This window comes from Triturus cristatus, chromosome 4_2 (genome assembly GCF_964204655.1).
Source record: "Triturus cristatus chromosome 4_2, aTriCri1.1, whole genome shotgun sequence".
Lineage (NCBI taxonomy): Eukaryota > Metazoa > Chordata > Amphibia > Caudata > Salamandridae > Triturus > Triturus cristatus.
The window spans coordinates 491,568,607-491,589,859 of NC_140586.1; the positions used below are offsets into that span (position 1 = coordinate 491,568,607).

The following is a 21,253-nucleotide window of genomic DNA, read 5'->3' on the forward strand; positions in this document are numbered from 1 at the left end:
AGACTATATGACATAGTACTTTTAATTAAAGGTGACATACAACGTACAATAAAAGGGATTTTTGGGGAAAATCTGACCTCTACATATGAGATTTTGTTAGCGGAGGCGGACTGGCCCCCACCTTTCCTTTTGGCCGCTCTGAGAGGGGAGGAGGTAATCCTCCCCTCTTTCGCACACACTGTGCCTAAGGAGCAGGCGCAGAACTTTGCTGAGGAGTTTGCTCAGGTGCTTGCACCGGCGTTATACCATACTCAGGTCGGATGGGATAAACTATCGCCCTGCCATGAGATTCCATTGCGGTCAATGCCACAGCCACAACCCCAATATCCCATGCGCCGAGAAGCAAAAGCTCCCGTCGCAGAAATCTTTGAACAATTGGAATATCAAGTTGTAATTGAAACATGTGTGTCACCCATGAATAATCCTCTTTTCACTGTAACCAAACCTGATGGGTCGTTCCGCCTAGTTTTGGATTATCGGCATTTGAACTCTCATTGTCAGACGTGCGGGGTACAGAATACCCACAATTCTGCCCTCATTAATAGTCTCATGAGAAAAAGGTTTAAGACCACACTTGACATTTCCAATGGCTTTTATAGTCATAACTTGTCCTCTATTAGTAGTCAATGGACAGCCTTTAATTCTGGCGGCAAACAAAAACAGTTTAAAAGGTTAGTCATAAAAACAGCCCAGGCGTCTTTGCTGCACGTGTCGTCTCTCTCTTGGAGAGCATAGACCCAGATGCGTATTCGTATGTTGATGATATTTATCTCACAGACGATGAATTATGGCAGCATCTATGTTGCTCTGACCGCATCATTGTTATGTTTGCGGACTTCGGTTACAAATTTAACTTTGCAAAATTGCACATTGCAGAGTACACAGTATTGTTTTTGAGGTATGAGCTTAACAACAAAGGACGAGATTTAGCACCTCACTTCCTGGAGAAATGCGCATGTTTGTGCGCTCCGACAACTCTGCAAAAACGACAGTCCTTGCTGTTTTTTTTACATTTTGGGCGTACTTGCATTCCCGATTATGCCAAACGTATCAAACCGCTATATGCCTTGGTACAACCTACTTTTACCAAATCTTGCTGGCTGCCAGAACATTCAGCTATACTGCACTCTTTGCAGGCTGATCTTCTTGCTTCTAAATACTTATTGACACGTGATAACCTCACAAACCACGTAATAAGAATTGTGCCTGGCGCAGTGAGTTTCACATACTTAACGTTTAATGAGGGAGACACAGTCCCTATTGCTTACAAGTCACACTTGTACACTTCGGCTGAAATGCGCTTTTCCACTGTCGAGAAAGTATTGACTGCTGTACAGAGGGCATTCTAAAGGAGAGAGCGCTGTCGCAAGGGAAACAGATGTTGGTGGTTACACCGTATCCTGCCCTTGAGGCAGTAGCGAGAGTCAGTGTATCAAATTCTAAAGCTTTGCATCCACGTTGGATACAATGGGCCACTTCCTTGACATCTCCGGATGTCACGTTTATCTTTGATTCCTCGTTGCAAACTCAGGAGTACTTGCAGTATGAATTTGTTCACCCAGCTCCTCAGTCCATGCGCCCGCTTGAGGATTACCATTGTATCATTTATACTGGCGGTTCGGCGTCACTGGCAATGGGATCTAAGCATGCTTATTCAGTGGCCTGCGCAATAGTGGCTGGTACCATTGTGAATGGAGAATTCAAGTCAGATGTCATGCACACGCAGACATTAGGGGACTGAACCGCCCAGTTGGCAGAGCTACGTGCTCTGGTGCTTGCACTGGAGTTTGCTGATCCCCGTGTGACTACTCTTATTGTAAGTGACTCTTACTACTGTGTTTAGTCTTTCAATGACAATTTATTCTTTTGGACTATCGAGATTCCAAAGGTAGCACAATCACACTGTGGGTTCGAGTCGCAGAACTTAAAGAGCGTCTGCCACTCGTGAATGTAATTCATACTCTTGGTCACCAGCACATAGGAGTACATGCTGTTGGTAACAGTTTAGCTGCCGAAGCAGCAAAAACAGCAGTGGCGACATATCTAGTAGCAGCAATTACAAGATCCAAAAGTAAGATTGATGATGACATCTTGGCAGCTATTGCTGCGACAAGAAGGGAGATAATTACCCTAGAGGTTTCCCTTCTAAATACTCTAATCATTTAAGTCCTGATAAAGTTCCCTATGTGGGAATTAACTAAGTTGGAGACAGATTGATTCCCAATGCGAACCTAAGGCTTTCTTTAATAACAGCCGCTCACGAAGGTATAGCCTCGGCTCATGCAGGCATTTCAGCGACTGTTAGTATCTTGCAACAACGTTACTGGTGGCGCGGATTGTATAAACAGACTCGTGATTATGTCCTTACTTGTGACATTTGCCAGCAGATTAAACCTTCGACTGCTGCGCGTCCACTTCAAACACAGTTGTACATATCTAATAAACCACTTGGATGTGTTTATTTAGATCACTGCGGCCCTTTCTCCTCCGATACTGCCTATAAGTTCATCTTAGTTGCAGTGGATTCGTGCACACCCTTTCTATGGGTTTGGCCACAAAGGAGCGCTGATGCTCGAACTGTCATCAGGGATTTGCGTGTCTTTGTGGAAATTTTTGCATGTGGTACCCTCCATTCAGACCATGGTCCGGTGTTCGCCTCTAAGGCGTACAAAGAAGCCATGAGGTCTTTGGGGGTCCAAGTCAAATTTTCGTCTCCATACCGGCCTGAGGGCAATTCTGTTGTGGAACGAATGAACCGTGACTTAAAGCAATCCTTGACAGCTAGGGTTTTAGGTTCTGGCAGCAACTGGGTGGCCCATTTGTATAGTGTACAACGTGCGCTTAATAATCTTGAACGCATATGGAGATCTGCGTATTCCCCCAACGATAAAGAAATTTATAAAATGGAACTTCGAAACTACCACTCCCTGTGCAAATCTGCCAGGGCAAACTATGTAAACACCTTTATTCTATCAGCCCAAAACCGTCCAAAACCGCCCAAAAGCTCTTTTTAGAGCAGTCCAAGAACTTTCTGGACAATCAAACTCGCCAAAAGCCCCCTGTTTGGACACAGTCCAATGTAATACTCTTGCCGAATGGTTTACAGAAAAAATAGACCGTATCTATGCCGGTTTTGATGCCTCCCCACGAGCATTAGACAACCCTCCCAGTGCAGATCCTGACAACACCATCTCTCAGGATACTACTACCCTTGTTCCTCACACTTCTATTGACAAATGGGATTCGATCTCTCTGGAACTCTTCTTTAAACTCATGGCTAAAATCAAATCTGGCTCCCCACTTGATGCCATGCCTCCTCAAATTTTAAGCACCCTTGACATTCCCGCTCTTTTACCCATCTTAGCCCTCCTGAACGCATCTCTGTCGGAAGCCACCGTTCCTGCAGTTTGGAAACACGCCATGGTGGTTCCCCTTCTCAAAAAAACCAACGCCGATCCCAATAATCCTTCCAATTTCCGGCCCATATCTCTACTCCCTTGTCTGTCCAAGGTTTTAGAAAAACACATTAACCTCTGCCTCTCCTCTCACATTGAGGTCACCAAATTCCTACACCCATCCCAGTCTGGTTTTAGGGCTGGATTCTCCACCGAATCCACCCTCTTAGGTGTCACAGAGGCTATTAGACAACAGGTGGACAGAGGAGAGACGGTGGCGCTTATCCTGTTGGATTTAAGCGCTGCATTCGACACCGTCTCTCATGACATCCTCCTCTCCACCCTAAAGGCCGCTGGTATCCATGGCATGGCTTTAGCCTGGATTGCTAGTTTTCTGTCCGCACGCACTTTTCAGGACTTTTCCCCCACTTCTGTCTCCACCGTTCTCCCGTCCCCTCACGGTGTACCCCAGGGCTCTATCTTGAGCCCCCTTTTTTTCAATATTTACGTCAGTCCTCTCGCCTCTCTGGCAGAACAATCTGGTCTCTCTATATTTTCATATGCGGACGACACCCAAATTATTTTCTCTCTTTCTTCTAATAAACACGCCCCTATTTCATCTCTCCGATCTGGGCTCATCAATATTGCCAACTGGATGCAGACCAATAAATTAAAACTAAACGGCGACAAAACCGAACTTCTTCTATTCGGTCCTGACACCTCTCTCTGGGGCCCTAAGTATTGGCCTCTGCAAATGGGTCCCCTGCCGGTTCCATCCACCAAGGCTCGTAACCTGGGAGTTACATTTGACAACCAATTGTCCATGAAGCAGCATGCTGTGAAAGTCTCAGCCACCTGTACTAATATCATGCGATGGCTGAGAAAAATAGCATGGATGCTGCCGCCAGATACCCTAAGAACTGTGGTCCAGGCTTTAGTAACCTCCAGGTTAGACTACGGTAACGTGCTCCTCCTTGGGGATAACAAGGAAGTAACACGTAAATTGCAGGTGGTGCAAAACATGGCAGCTCGCCTGCTCTGCAATTTGCCCAGAACTGCCTCTGCTGCTGTTTCCCTGCGCAGCCTTCACTGGCTGCGCATCGAATCAAGAGCAAAGTTCAAAGCTCTCTGTTACATGCACCGGATTAAAACAGGCAACTCCCCCCCCTTACCTCTCCACTCTGGTTCAACCGTACTGTCCTGTGCGTACCCTCAGATCCTCCTCTCTTGGCACCTTCTCCGTGCCACGTTTCAAACGCACCAGAGTTGGTGGTCGCTCCTTTTCCTATCTGGCGCCATCACTCTGGAACACACTCCCCATTTCTTTGCGCTTTGAAACTTGCTACCTGAAATTCAGGAAGGGCCTAAAAACCTGGCTTTTCTCTGCTTAAATCCCTCTTCCATCTCGTCTCCCTGCTTCTTTTTTCTCTGTCAGCGCCAGGAAGCCCCCGGGTATCTGTGCTCTTTACAAACCCAAATATAATAATAATAATAATAATAATCTCCCTAGAAGGGCTTTGGGTGGGCGGACCCCATACGAAATGCTCTTGGGCATAAAAATGTTTGTCCCGGACCTTGATGGTCTAGACATGGCGGCGGCCGCACCCTTTGACGTAGATGATCATTCTGCTGTGATACAGAATCTACAAGAGGCTCGAGACAGTCTTGCAGAGGAACACTTGCCCTCCACAACTGATGCTGCACTTCAGATTCCGGTAGTTGGCTGGCTACCTTGAGTCAGTGACCTGGTCCGTGAGAAGGTGGAGAACAAGGAGTTTGGGCACTCTTATTGTGCACCTGTTCCAGTGCTTGGCGTGCAGGGTACAAGAACAGTCATTTTACCTCCACTTCCTGGTCGCAAGGATAACGGGTACATCTCCATTGACAATGTCAAACTACAATGAGTGGCCGATTCTTCTTAGTATGACTCCAGCAGTCTCTTCTCCAGCAATGCTGAGAAATTCTGTTCTGGCCCTGGCAAATACAAACAGGCCTGACATTGCCATCAAGATGCATACAGTTACTAACCCTTTATTGACTCCACCGGCTGGTGGTCCCCATGAAGATACTGAGTATACCTATCCCACAGATGTGTTGTTGCCTGGTGTGCAAACAAGTGCAGTTGACCAGTCACGTTTTTCATTTGACACTAACTCTACCCCATCGAGTGCCCCACTGTTTGGTTTAAAACATATTTTTTAATTGCCTCTTGAACTTACATTTGACTGGTGCTCATATCTTTTTTTTTTTTTATCATGTCGATTGGATTTGTGGTTGTCTTTTTTCGTCTAGTGAACGGACATTATTTTACAGAAAGATCTGCAATTAGATTAATTGATGGAACTTTGGCACCACACTTCTCATCACACATCATGAAGCGGGACCAGACTTTTGTTGACATTACTGCCTGACCTGTGCTAGATGGGATTGTGTTGGATGCTGTAAAATTTCAAATTCATGGCCCTACAGAGGTGATTAATGTCCCCAATGTACTTTGTGTTTCTATGGGGGATGTTGTGAAACAAAACATACGCTCTGATGATTGGGATGTCCAAGCCGTTAAAGCTCTTTTTTCTGATTTGAAATATTATACTGCTTTTGATGCAGAAGATTTGTACTTAGACTCAGCGAATTATGGAGAGTTGTTTTGTTACCAGCAATATGGCAATCATTTCCTGCATAAAGCGAATACATTTAGAAATTTCGTTAATTATACACAATGGGAACATTGCCCAGCTCCCAGTGAAGGTAGTTCGACAAATCTGTTGAAAGAATTTACATATTTTACAGATTTCAGTGAATCCAATCCTGAAGCCTTTTATTTCACAATATCTGCAAAATCCACTTCCAAAGTTAGGCCTACACACACTAAATTACTGTATTCAAAGTCCTTTATGGATGAATTAGCTATAGGGGGCTATGAGCTGTGGAAGGATACCATTGATCTTAAATCTGTTTGGGGTTCTAAAGGCTGGCAAGTGCAGGGCAGCGAAGCTTTACATCGTGCATGCCTTATCCCGAACCATATGTTGTTTTTGAATTCTACTATTTTTCAAACCACTTGCTTTGGATTGGCTACTTCTAAAAAAATTAATGCCCCTACCATCCTGATCTGGGTGCTTATCCAACCTGGGGAAATCACACAGATCTATCCCTTGATGAATTGCAGTCACTAATTACAAATACATCCTTCAATATTTCCAACTTAGATCCCCAAGGATGGTTATTATGGCAAAAAACTTCAGATTCATGCCAACATCGTTTTCTGGGTCTGAGATCAGGCTATACACAGGTTAGGATGGACCCCTGGTTTAAAACTTCCCATTCTGTTACTACCTATTCAGTGGGTAAATTATGTCAAAACTGGCTTAAACATTCCACCTTAGTGTCAGTTAAACTTCATTTGTCCCAATTGACTGATGATGTTGATTTGAATGATTTTGTTAAAGGCCCTGTAGGAGGCAGGTCCAAGAGATGGGTATATGCTATTTACAACGAAGTTTGGAAATTATCTCAAATTGAAGCTGCTTCTAGATTGAGGGCTATTGATCAAGCTAATTTGGAAAAAGTGCTGGCTGTCATTGATAATAGCATTAATTCTCTTTCTTCCAGAATTTACACATTGGATAATATTGTTTCATCTGTTGTGGATATTGTACAGGATGACATGTCTGTTTTATACCATGGTCAAAATCAATTGTGTTCTATAATGCAGTTTGCATGGACTTTACAAACTTTAAGTCTGGGAAAGTTCCCTGGAACTACATGAATACTTCATCATTGTTTTTGCCGTTTAACCTGACCGATAAACAACAGTTCATGTCCATGAAGGATGCTACATATTCACTATTGCATATTGAAAATTTGGAGCCTTTACCATTTTCTGTGGCCGAATCGAACTCGGCTGTATGGCTTATTCATGGGTTACTCACACTACCTTTTCCTTTGTTTAAGTTCAGTTCATGTATGAAACACTATGCCTTAGGCAGATATGAACCATTGGGTAGCGCTTTTCTCCATGAAGTTTGGTCACTCCCATTCACATACAGGTGCCTGAGAGAGGGTAAAGAAGTTTATTTAAAAGGAGAGGAGTGCACTTCCACACCTGATCGCTCACTAGTATGCAAGAATATACAATTGCATGGCACGTGCAACGTTCACGCACCAAATTTAGCTTGCATTTTAAAGGAAATCCTGTGCCAGCTATTACTCCCACTTTCACATTACTAGCTAACGGTAGTTATTTGCTTTTCAATAATGAAGCGTGTGCGGGATGCTAGCAGGGATTCCGTACATTGTAACTGCCTCCCAACGTGTAGTTTGTTGTAAAAACTTGCTTCTCCCGCCCCTGCATATCCATCTGGCCTTCCATACCAACCTTGAAAGCAGAGTTCAGCAAGATAAGCAGAATAAGGAAAAGAAGTCGCCCTAACTTCCTCTCGTGAAACATTTGTCCTTCACGTAGCTAACACCCGCACCGAGGTGCATGCGCTTTTGAATACTGATCTCCCACTTCATTTTGGCGCTTTGATTCACACTATATTCAATGCCTCGTCAACAACTGGCTTGGCACATTTTTTCAAAATTGTGGGCTCCGGCCTTGTGACCTTGTTCCAAACTATATTTGGTGTGATACCGGCATGTTTTAATTCTATTTTTTCCAGTATCTTTGGCGGGCTACCATTAATTCTCGCCTTGGCTGCTGGTGTGCTGCTGTTGGTTTGTTTGCTTCGCAATGGCTGCACAATCTGTGTCACACGACAGCCTGCCCCGGCTGCTTCAACTTCGCAACCGGATGCTTGAATACTATGGAACACTACCTCTGGCCACTTTGAGTGTAGCCTATGGATTGTCCTTTCGGTTCTCATACTTTACTTGCGTACAACCTGTTTTTCATTGCCTAGATTGATCATTTGAATGGGACCTGGATTTGTGCCTCTCCACCACGGCGTCTCCTGCCCGGAATTATGATTGACTAATGAGTCCCTTAGTGGCTCATGAGTTGGAGAGTTGGACTGTTCTGGTATCGGGATTATGGTCTGCGAGGCTGCGCATGGAGTCCGAGGGAATTGGGATATATGTGCGGCAGCACATGACTTCCTGGCACGAAGTTATCTCGAAGTTGTCCTCTGATGGTGCTAGAGGCTCCGGCTATCAAAGAACATGTATGTTCATTGGATTGGATGGCTGAATCCTTTACTGACGATTACAATGACTTCCTCTTGGAGGCTGTTGCAACATACTGTGCCTATATTGATGGATTAAATTAGCAATTGTCCATCCTAAACACGTACTAACTCAAATATTTTTTTTACTATTTTTTGCTCTAGAATGGGCTGTATATTGCCCCTGCCTGGTCTTTTTATTTTTTTATTTTATTTCTCTCTTTTCACCTCACAACTTCGAACTTATCACTACCAATTATCCCGTTTGGCAAAATATTAGCTTGGTTCTGTCTCACTCGAACTTGAACTCTGCGTTCCTACATTGCTTACCTATTTTGTTTGTGGTCCGATCAAGGGAGGGTGTAGTGAAGTCAGGGTTCTGCCTGCACACATTGCTATGTTAGCATAAGCGTTTTAGACTTTTAAACGCCATCTTGCCACTTTGCCGCTTTGGCACACAACACTACAGGTAACTGTTATTATAAGTAAAACTGCTTGCTTGCTTTTTCTTCACATGAGAATGGTCTGTTTTTCACATCCCTAGACTTATATCGCGACCTTAGTCTGAACACTGTGTGCAGAAGCCTTCAAGGTCAAATAACAATGTATGCTGTTGAATTCAGGTTGATCGGCCCACGCTCTAGACACAACAAGCACCCAGCTGCAAATATCTGAAACTCGGGTGCCTTTCATATTGCATTGCATGCATGATGCTGGCACTTGGAGAAATCCTTTCCATCTAAAGAGAGCATTGCTGATCCTGTGATGTGATTCACCTAAGCTGATCTTGGAGGTATGGGGTTCCCCATTCAAACCTAGAGACCTTCTATTATTATAAAACTAGCTTCTAGCCAGGGGAAGGTGGTACACAAGGCGCTATAAGACCTGTTTCCACTATCATTATAATATGATTTCTCCCTTTATGTTTTATGGAATTGTAAAAATGCTGATTGTTTTATTTCTAATCAGTTGTCTGCTTACGCTAGCCAAAATACTGCATCTTAGAGCACGTAGTTAAGAATATACATTTTAAACTTTTTCGTGTCTCTGATTACTCATGTTGTGGACTTGTATGAGAATACAAATGAAAGAGTGTTCTTGATTCCCACCATTCCTGAGATTACCCTAAGTCGCTTATTCTGGGTTGTCTAATCATTAGTATCTTCGCTGTAGTATGGAGAACGAATGAGACACTGATGCTAGTCGGATAGGGGTTCCGGGTACTGAGGTGAGTTTCTTGGTACACCACAATTCACTGAGGTCCTGGTTTCCTGCGCATAGTTCTGTGCATGAGCAGAATCCCCACAACATCACACTGCGCCGTGGTAATAAATCTACATCTGTAATGTACGGCTGTCCTCTCACAAGCTTTAAACAAGCACAGAACAATGCACTTGATGTTTTTAATTTTCAAACCATGAGAGAAAAACTCAATAAAATCCAGTGTCTCACCTCCGGGCAACAAATGTCTGAATCAGTAGTTTACAACATGCATCCATCACACCCCAGAATTCACATTTTTGTTGTTATGTCTTTTTTTTGTGAGCTGGGAGGATCTGAGACTGAATGTACAATCCAGAATAGCAGGGTTATCCGAGGACACATTAAAAGTGTGTCTGTGTGTGTGGGTGGGGGGTGCGCTGCTTTCTTACCTGCACAGCCCAGGGTGCACACCTTTCGGGGCACCTGGCAGCAGATACCCGGGGTGGAGGGCTGCTTGTGTAAAGGGCCCCCAGGCATTGTTACTCGTTTCAGAATGCTCTGTGGCTCGAGCACGTGACACAGTCCGTTCCATACCTGTCAGAGCTCCTTCACTCTAATGTTCTGCAGAAGCCAATCTGCAGCCTCCCTCCTTTTTCCTTGAAATATCTTGCAGTACTCGGGTGAGGCAAATGAAACCCTGTGATATTTAAAGCTCGAGAAGAAGGGAGCAGGAAAGAGACTTTAAAATGAGCATGTCGTCTCTCGGTATTCTTCCACATCACGTGCCCGTGAGTACTGTCATTTGGGTAGCTATATAAATTAGTGGCGTGTGGTGATAGAGCATTAATGTGAGGGCCCAGGTTACTTTCTATAAAGGTGAATAATGCGGCTCAAAATCGCTGCCATCCAGGATTCCGCAGGGATCTCTTTATTGCTTTTCAGATTGATGTCATTTTCTGTTTTGTTGCATATTCTCTTCACCTGCCACTCTGCTGCTTGAATATTATTAAGCATGTGGAGGGTGCATGATGGATGAGCAATCAGTGCAGCCTCGGTCTGGGAAGCGCGGTGGGCGCCCTCGCCATAATTACATTACTAAAGTATTTTTATATGCCCCCATACCACTCTTTAATTTCAATGGCGGACGTCACTTTTCTTTATAGCGGCTCGCCGTATTTATTTTAACACATTTGTTGTTGGGTTTTTTTAAAGCGCCCCCATGCAGCGCTTTAACTTTAAAGGCGGCCACGGCTCTTTCTGTATGCCACGCTCGCTGGAATAAGTTTACAAAATATACAACTCTGTAGGCTGTAGCGGCGTGCAGTGTGTGGTGTCATTTCCTGGTACCCTCTGCCTAACTGTGTTACGGTAAAATGCAGCATTTTCATTTCAAAATTTATGTGCAATTGCTCTAGATAAACACTTAAAAGCTCCAAAAGGCGAGACCTATTGGCTATGCCAATGATTGTTGCTTTTGTTATTGGTGGTACTGATGTAAGAGGTATTGCATAGGTGGTATTGGAGGTGGTTTTCATGATGGTGTTCATAGTATTGGCTGTGGTATAGTAGTGGTGTTGGTGGCCTGCTGGTGGTTGTCTTGATAGTGGTGATAGTGATAATTGTGATGGTGTTAGCATTGGTGGTGGCCTCATTGCTGGTGGTGGTGTTAATGGCAGCACTAATATAGTTGGTATTGGTATTATGGTAGTGGTATTGATGCTATTATTAGTGGTGATAGTGGGCCATTGGTGGTATTTGTGGTTGTGGCATTGGCAGTTAACATTCTACACAACTTATGCACACATTTCCTTATTATCTTTTGTTTATCATACAGAGATGTCCCGACCACAAGATGTCCATCTGATGTGATAAGCAGTCAAAAAATTACACGGCCATGTTAGTGACAGGCTTGCACTCGAACCATGTGAAAAGTAGTCAATACAAATACTTGTTGCAGTAATAAAGTATTACTTGTCTGATGAAACAGTACTAACTAACATTTCCAATATTTATCTTGCAGGTTCATGTGCTCATGATGGTGTCGACCGTAGCATTAACAATAATATCTTTTATTGTGATTTTCGTAGAGGTGATGGGATGGAGCTATGTAAGTCTTAATATTTATTTTATGAAAGCAGTTCATGAATGTGTTCATGACAATCCTATCGTGATAATATTGTTTACAAAAAAATGATATTAGTTTAATGCTTGTTCCAGTACAAAAGAAACTGACCAGATACATTTGCAATCTGTCATTTTTGCACCATTTTCTGTTGGGCATACTATCAGATGTGATCTATCAAAAATTGACTAAAACAATGTTGAAGTTAAAAATGAGTCTTAAAGCATGGGAGTTGCTAACAACCTGTGATCTGTCTGTAATAATGTTTGAATTAGAATATTAGTACATTCTAGATTAAATTGTATAGAATGTAAAATTCTCAAAAATGTAGAATGTACAAAATGTGATATATTCTTATGCTATATTCCTACATAATATGTGTGTGTGTCTATAAAGGTATTGGTAACCCTATAGTGTGGTACTATTGCCATTAAGGGATTCTGTTGGCATGATAAACCATTAAGCAAAAGTCCAAATTGTGCTACCAGAAACCTTCTGCTGCTCATGGTGCAAAACTATTTTGTAGGTACAGCTCTTGGTTTACCCAAACTCTAATATATTCAATAATCCTCCACACCTTTATGGACAAAGCAACACCCAAACAAACTACTTTAGTATGCATTTATTAAATACAACATGGTGAAAACTCCTTGTTCCCAGTTCCCGATGCATTTAAACCTGTTGAGTTCTTGGTCACTGCATATTTAGCAATTTCTCAATTTTCCTATTTACACTTCTTTGATTTTCTTTCAATGCTAATCCAAATGTCCCATGGGAATTGCAATTCATGAGTACTGTTCCCTCGATTGCCATAGATGACTATCTGAAAAACCATTGTTGTATCTTGCTTCTGAGTTTAATCAGGTACAATTTTTAGTCAAGCCATTTTTAAAATCCATGTTTGGATAACTGGTTTCACATAGGTTATGGTAAAGATGATACACTTAATATTGTACACAATGAGGTCTATTCATCAAATAATTTTTTTAGTTCATACTGTATGTAGGAGAGTAGGGTCTGCTATCCTATGGTCACCCCAAATTTTTGCTTTTTGCTTCACTGGTTTTTGACATATTGAGGCTGTGGGCCTGCCAATCAGACCCCCAGCCTGCTGTTCTCTCTACTAAATTAAAACTATGCACCCTAGGTGCATAACCAATTGGAAGTGGATCACCCTGTCAGCCCCTGTACCAGTGTACACTAGGTACCCAGGGCATTGGTGTACCCAAGGCCTGCCAAGGGCTGCAGCATGTATTATGCCACCCCAGGCTTGGCCTAACGATTTGACACAACTGGCTGATCACTCAGCTGGGGTAAGTTGGTGTAATCACCTCTTACTTAGGTGTAGTATACCTATACCTAACCTTAAATGGGACACCTGGTAACCTACAAGTCACTCCTATGGCAGGCCTTAACAATCCTGAAGGCAGAGTGCTTGGTTCCATGTGAGATGGTGCTCTGGCATGAGCTGAGCCTGTCTGCAGTGGTCGGAACAACTTCCTTCTACTGTTTCCAGATATCGTCATACCATATACTCTTAAGTGCATTATGAACCTCGCGGTTAAATGCTATCTTTGGTTTGGCTTTATCAAAACATGTCGAGTAAGGTGTCATACGAATTGGAATACTAACCCCTCGCCAATTCTGGCGACGGGGTTAGCATTCCACCCTTCTAGAGGGACACGACATGTACAGTACCTGAAACCCGGGTAAAATCAGACATAGCCTCAGCTCCACAAAATGGATGCTGCCACCACAGACACAAGTCTGCCCTCCTGCTGCTGGGAGTCCTTCCAGCTTGGGAGGTGTGGACAAAGGGTTTCCTGCCAGGGGAGGTGCGAGCACCACCCCAGACAGGATTTTGTGTATTGGTCAGGTAGGGCTTGAAAGAAACCAGACATGCCTGTGGCTCACAAGGAGCCTCGGTGCATATGCCAGTTCAAACCGGTCCTGGGGCACACCAGTCCCGGGCCTGGGGCGAGCTGGACAAAGGATTGGGGGTGTAACCACCCCCCTTCCTGGTCCCACCCATAGGGAGGGACCTAGCAGGTAGTCCGGCCCCTAGAATCCGAATAAAGGTAGGAGCTGTGTCCTAAGACTTCAGACATCCTGGAATCAACTTGAAACTAAGAAGAAGACGGGAACTTCGACGCTCTGCCGCACAGAGGACTGAAGCCAATCTCCCCTGTGGTCAGGGAGTGACCACCTTGCTAACGCAAGCACCATCCAGCGAATCAACGTCTGCTTTGCCGCCGCCTCCCGCCGGAGCCCGAGCCCAGAGACTGACAAGACCTGGACCTCCAGACCTCTCACCGCCCGATCCACAGTCCCTGCAAAGAGGAGACCCGTGGAGGCACCGAGACACGTGGAGCCAGCCATCTTGGAACGACTACGACAAGCTGACAAGTGCAACAACCGAGGCTCCCTCCAAGTTGTGCTTTGGGTCCTGAGAAGCCCAACCCTCGAGCAACATCTGCACCAAAGGTGAGCCCTCCAGCATCTCCACGATCTGCGTGGGGCCCTTCTGCATTTTGCCACTCGACGCGCCTAACCGGTTGCTGGCCCGCTGGCTAGTGGCCATCTTGGCGACGAAATCTACGACAAACACCGCTGGTCTGGTTGCTCCAGACTGGCCCTTGCTCCCCTCCAAAGGAGCAGTTCCTCTGACCTTGCTGGTCAGAACCATCAGCTTAAACTCCTTGCCTACAACAATTGCTTTTGCCAAGGCTTGTTTGCTTCGATCAAGTCGCCGACACCGCCGACAGCGAGAGCCTGCGTGGGACAGCTCGTGACTCGACTCCTGGACGTCGTCGACCTTCAGGGACCACGTGGCTGCAGAGTCAAGCTACACCTTCCTTCCTGTTTGCACCCGACATCGCCTGGTACCCACCTGGTGCCACGCTGGTCACTGGCTAGTGACTGTGAACACTGTCCCCTCTGCTTACAGGTCTTCAACATCTCCGATCCACTCTTGGATCCACTGCATCTCTTCCCGACCGACCGCCTGCAGCACTTTTGTCTACAGGCCCCACGGAACAGATAGAAGAAACCCGACGCACTTCGAGGCCTATGCACCCGCTTCCTGTGGGTGAGGTAAAGCTGGCACTCCTGTGCCCAAGTGTAGTATTACATCTCTAGTGCCTGTGTTCCAAATCTTAAGTTCCTAGGTCATCCGGAAGATTCCTTTTGCAGTAACTTTGTACTTTTTACGCACCCATTGAAACCTATGGGAGCACGCGTGTGACTATTTGCTCTGCACACGCCACCCGTGGACCTCCTGGTCACTAACTGACGTTAGCTCCTTGTAGGCCCAGCGATTCTAGAGGCCCTAGGCCTTTTCCCTTTTCTGTTCGTGGTACTTATACCACTATTTTAGTATATGGTTCGAGTGGCCACCAGGGCCTATCCATATAAAGTGCAACTTCTGTGTATTCTGTGATAATCTTGTTTGACGATTTGTGCTCCTGTGCTCATAAAGAGACTAGGGGTTACTTTGATAAATAAATACATATATATTTTGAATATATATCTGTGTGGTGTCCTTTCATTGGTATAAAAGGGGGTTACTATTGGTAAAACAGCTTGCTTAACACGCATCACGAGTTTAGCCTCAAAGACTGCTTAGCCTACGCTACCACTAGGGCAGCTAGTCCGAAAAGGTTGACTTACAACCACACCATAAGGGTTGCTTGGCATGGTACAAGGTGATCACTTTAACTAGTGAGCATCATATACCAGGCCAACTTCTCACATTGGTGAGCAGCGGTTGGATTTGAGCTTGCTGTGTTTTACCATTGTAATCTCTTGGTTACCAATTGAAAGATCACATAGGTACCTGTAGGTACATATAAAACAAGATTAGATATACTTAAGTTCTACTGAACTTAGTTGTTGTAGAGCAAAGGGAGTAGCACACCCTGACTACAACTACTAGATAGGTTTAGTAGGTAAACCCAAGTGTAGGTAGATTGCAACACATCCACCCACACTTAAGAGCAATGGCCGGGGCAGAGGGGTCCACTGTACCCATCTCTGTCGAGAGTGACCCCCAGAGGGCACCAACCAGCTTTGCTACCCTTAATCAGAATGAGCTCAGGCATTTGGCAACTCTTAGAGGCCTTAAACAGCCCAAGAACCCAAACTCTGCTGAGCTCAGAGAGCTCTTACAGAATGATGAGAATCAGAGAGCACTCAAGAAAGCTTCCCAGTTAGCCCCCTTAGGGACAGGAACAGGAGGCCCCCCTTCTGAAGATGCCACTGAAGTACCCCTTCCCAATAGTCACCCCTTAGATGGGATGCCTACCACAGAGGATGAGAGTGAAAAGGATACTGACAGTAGTGAGGATGAAGGGAGAACTAGCCCAGTGCCAAGTGTTATACTTGGCCCAGCTAAACCAAGGCTATTGGGGACTGACAGTGGGTTCAACCCACTGGATCTCCCCAGTGGACTTAACACAGGGCTGGGAAGGCAAAGGAATCGCTCAGGTGACTCCAATGCTTCCCATGGCTCTAGAGGCTCTCAAGGTCACTCCAGGAGAAGGATGACCACCCCTCAGAGGAGGGAACATGAGGCCAAGATGCAAGAGGCTCAGCTGAGGATCAGGAAGCAGGAGCTAGAAGTAGCCCTGATGGAAGAGAAACTTAGCAAGGCTAGACAGCATAAAGAGAGTGGGTCTATACCCACTGGTGGCAGCATTGTCCCTAAGGACAAAGATAGGGTTTTCGACAATAGAAACCTGTCTAAGGTTGTGCCCCCCTACAAAAGTGGGGATGACATCCACAAGTGGATAACTGCTCTTGAGAGAGCCTGCAAAGTACAGCAGGTTCCTGAAGATCAGTGGGCAGCAATCCTCTGGCTCTCCTTTGAGGGAAGAGGCAGAGACAGACTCCTCACTGTTAGAGAAGAGGATGTCAGAAACTACAGAGTCCTGAAGAGTGTTCTAGTTGATGGGTTAGGCTTAACCACTGAGCAGTACAGGTTAATGTTCAGAGACACCCAAAAGACACAGACTCAGGACTGGTCTGAATACATTGAATGTGCCACTAAGGCTTTGGAGGGTTGGTTGCTGGGAAGTAAGGTATCTGATTTTACAGGATTGTATAATTTGATGATGAGAGAACAGATTTTAAATAACTGTCAAAACCAGCAACTGCATCAACACTTGGTTGACTCTGATCTGACCTCTCCCCAAGAATTGGGAAAGAAGGCAGACAAATGGGTCAGAACCAGGGTTAAGCAAAAGAACCAGAACCAGGGCCAAGGGGGTGATCAGAAGAAAACAGACCAAAAGGGTGGAGATCAGAAATCTAAAGACCAGAAGTCTTCAACAGGGCCCCAAACTACTGCTAAGGAGGGTGGGTCCCAACAACAGTCCAAAAAGAAGAAAGAAGGTCAAAAGAAACCCTGGTGCAATCATTGCAAAAATACAACTCACTGGACTAGTGATTGCAAAAAGGGTGGAGCCCCCAACACTGTTGCCCCTAAGGCACCTGCTCCCAGTACTACTGTTAGCAGTGTTGGTCCCCAGACAAAGGGTGTAGTGGGAATCACTATGGGAACTGAAGGAGATTCTGACTTAGACAGAACCCTGACACAGGCAGTCTTGATCTGTGATGGGGACATTGATTTGTCCCTGACTGTGAGCCCCAGTAACCTGGGCAAGTACAGACAGACTCCTTTAATTAATGACAAAGTGGCTCAAGCCTACAGGGACACATGTGCCAGTGTCACTATGGTGACACCAGGCTTTGTGGACCCTGGACAGTACATACCAGGTGAGAACTACCTGGTGACCAATGCCAGCAATGCCACTACTTCACACAGGGTGGCAGTTGTTAACTTCTCATGGGGAGGGGTAACTGGCCTCAAAAGGGTTGTGGTTAGTGCAGACCTCCCAGTAGAATGTTTGTTGGGCAATGACCTAGAGAGTTCTCTATGGTCAGAAGTGGAGTACAGGACTCATGCAGAGATGTTAGGTATATCATCACATGTCCTTGCTGTGACCAGGTCACAGGCCAAAAAGTGCCTCACTGAACCACAGGTCTTGGATCCTGGAACAATGGACCAAGCACCTACCAAGAAGAAGAACAGGAGGGTCAAGGCTGTGCCTTCCCCCCTGCCTCAGAGTGATGATCAGCCTTCCCAGGAAGCTGATCTAGAGGACCCTGAAGGAACTGTCCCTGAAGAGCTTGAACCTGATCAGGTTGAGTTTCTGGGGACAGGGGGACCTTCAAGGGCTGACTTGAGGCAGGCCCAGTTATCCTGTCCCTCTCTTGAACCCCTCAGACAGCTGGCTGCTGCTGAGGCTGCTGGGAATGCTCAAGGTACCCATAAAGTGTATTGGGATGAAGGGCTCCTTTATTCAGAGGCTAGAGACCCCAAGCCTGGTGCAACCAGGAGGTTGGTTATACCTCTGCAATTTAGGGGCTTCCTTCTTACCTTGGCCCATGATATTCCTTTAGCAGGACACCTAGGCCAGAACAAGACCTGGGACAGACTTGTCCCTCACTTTCACTGGCCTCATATGAATGAGGATACAAAGGAGTTTTGTCGCTCCTGTGTTACCTGCCAAGCCAGTGGCAGATCAGGTGGCACAACAAAGGCCCCCCTGATACCACTACCTGTGGTGGGGGTTCCCTTTGAAAGAGTGGGAATAGACATAGTGGGTCCCATGGATCCTCCCACTGCATCTGGGCACAGATTTATACTGGTGGTAGTGGATCATGCCACCAGGTACCCAGAGGCAATTCCCCTTAGGACCACTACAGCTCCTGTTGTGGCCAGGGCCCTGCTGGGAGTATTCTCCAGAGTGGGGTTTCCTAAGGAGGTAGTATCTGACAGAGGTACCAACTTTATGTCAGGATACTTAACAGCTATGTGGAAGGAATGTGGTGTCAACTACAAGTTCACCACCCCTTATCACCCACAATGCAATGGGCTTGTTGAGAGATTCAACAAGACCCTAAAGGGTATGATCAAAGGATTACCTGAAAAGCTCAGGCGAAGATGGGACATCCTTCTACCCTGCCTTCTGTTTGCTTACAGAGAGGTCCCACAAAAAGGAGTTGGCTACAGCCCCTTTGAATTGTTGTTTGGGCACCCTGTGAGAGGCCCACTGTGTTTGGTGAAGGAAGGCTGGGAGTTACCTCTCAAAAAGCCTAAGCTAGACATAGTGGACTATGTACTTGGTCTCCGCTCCAGGATGGCTGAGTATATGGAGAAGGCATCCAAAAACCTTGAGGCAAGCCAGGCCTTACAGAAAGCTTGGCATGACCAAAAGGCTGTCTTGGTTGAGTTTCAGCCAGGACAGAAGGTATGGGTGTTGGAGCCAGTGGCCCCAGCAGCACTCCAAGACAAATGGTCTGGACCCCATACAATCCTGGAAAAGAAGGGAGAGGTCACCTACTTGGTGGACCTAGGAACTCCCAGGAGTCCCCACAGGGTACTCCATGTTAACAGGCTTAAAGCATATGTTGACAGGGCAGACATGGGCTTGCTCATGGCTACAGATGAGGGACAGGAGGAAGAGAGTGACCCTCTCCCAGACCTGTTGTCTCAGAACCCTGAAGATGGCTCAGTTGAAGGAGTGACCCTTGGAGGCAACCTCACTGCCCATCAGCAGACTGAATGTAGACAGGTTCTACAATCATTTTCACATATGTTTTCCTTGATACCTAGTCAAACTGACTGGTGTACCCATGTTGTGGACACTGGTGACAGTCTGCCTGTAAAGAACAAACTTTACAGACAACCTGACCACGTCAGGGACTGTATAAAGGCTGAGGTACATAAAATGCTGGAATTAGGTGTCATTGAACCCTCAGAGAGCCCCTGGGCTAGCCCAGTGGTTCTGGTCCCCAAACCTCACACCAAAGATGGCAAGAGAGAGATGAGGTTCTGTGTGGATTACAGAGGACTCAATGCTGTCACCAGGACAGATGCACACCCTATTCCAAGGGCAGATGAGCTCATAGACAAACTAGCTTCTGCAAAGTTTTTGAGCACATTTGACTTAACAGCTGGCTATTGGCAAATCAGATTAGCTGAGGAGTCTAAGGCCAAAACAGCATTCTCAACCCCAGGTGGGCACTACCAGTTTGTGGTGATGCCCTTTGGTCTGAAGAATGCACCTGCCACCTTCCAAAGGCTGGTGAACCAAGTCCTTACTGGGTTGGATGACTTTTGCGCAGCATATCTTGATGACATTGCTGTCTTTAGCTCCACCTGGGAGGATCACCTGATCCACCTGAAGAAGGCTCTTGAGGCTCTGCAAAGGGCAGGCCTCACTATCAAGGCTACTAAGTGCCAGATAGGGCAGAGTAAGGTTGTATATTTGGGCCACCTTGTAGGTGGAGGCCAAGTTCAACCACTGGAGAGTAAGATACAATCCATCAAGGACTGGTCCCCTCCAACCACCCAGACTCAAGTTCGAGCTTTCTTGGGCTTGACTGGGTACTACAGGAAGTTTGTTAAGAACTATGGGTCCATTGTGACTCCTCTTAATGATCTGACATCCAAGAAGATGCCCAAAAAGGTTCAGTGGACAGTAAGCTGTCAAAAGGCATTTGATGACCTGAAGGAGGCCATGTGCTCTGCACCTATCCTGAAAAGTCCTGACTACTCCAAAGAGTTTATTGTCCAAACAGATGCTTCTGAGTTGGGTGTGGGAGCTGTGCTGTCACAACTTAATGTAGATGGTCAAGACCAACCCATTGCTTTTATTAGCAGAAGGTTGACCCCCAGAGAGAAGAATTGGTCAGCTATTGAGAGGGAGGCCTTTGCTGTGGTGTGGGCCCTGAAGAAGCTGAGGCCATACTTGTTTGGCACTCACTTCAAGATTCAGACCGACCATAAGCCCCTCTTGTGGCTAAATCAGATGAAGGGTGAAAACCCCAAACTGCTTAGGTGGTCCATTTCCCTACAGGGGATGGACTTTACAGTGGAGCACCGGCCAGGTACTGACCATGGGAATGCAGATGGTCTCTCCAGGTACTTCCACTTAGGACATGAAGACGAGACTGGTCAAGGCTAGTTTAATGTCCCAGCGTTTGGGGGGGGGTTGTGTAGGAGAGTAGGGTCTGCTATCCTATGGTCACCCCAAATTTTTGCTTTTTGCTTCACTGGTTTTTGACATATTGAGGCTGTGGGCCTGCCAATCAGACCCCCAGCCTGCTGTTCTCTCTACTAAATTAAAACTATGCACCCTAGGTGCATAACCAATTGGAAGTGGATCACCCTGTCAGCCCCTGTACCAGTGTACACTAGGTACCCAGGGCATTGGTGTACCCAAGGCCTGCCAAGGGCTGCAGCATGTATTATGCCACCCCAGGCTTGGCCTAACGATTTGACACAACTGGCTGATCACTCA

The 21,253-nt window shown here is 45.9% G+C and overlaps 1 protein-coding gene across 2 annotated transcripts in view; it reads left to right on the plus strand.

Annotated features, from left to right (window-relative positions):
• Positions 1–21,253, plus strand: part of LOC146834592 (ferric reductase 1-like) — a 485,837-nt gene that overhangs the window by 321,699 nt on the left and 142,885 nt on the right. For both annotated transcript variants that reach the window (XM_085602043.1, XM_085602045.1), the window contains exon 11: positions 11,784–11,870. In XM_085602043.1, coding sequence (XP_085458169.1) covers positions 11,784–11,870 — 87 coding nt within the window. The remainder of the gene's footprint in view (positions 1–11,783; positions 11,871–21,253) is intronic.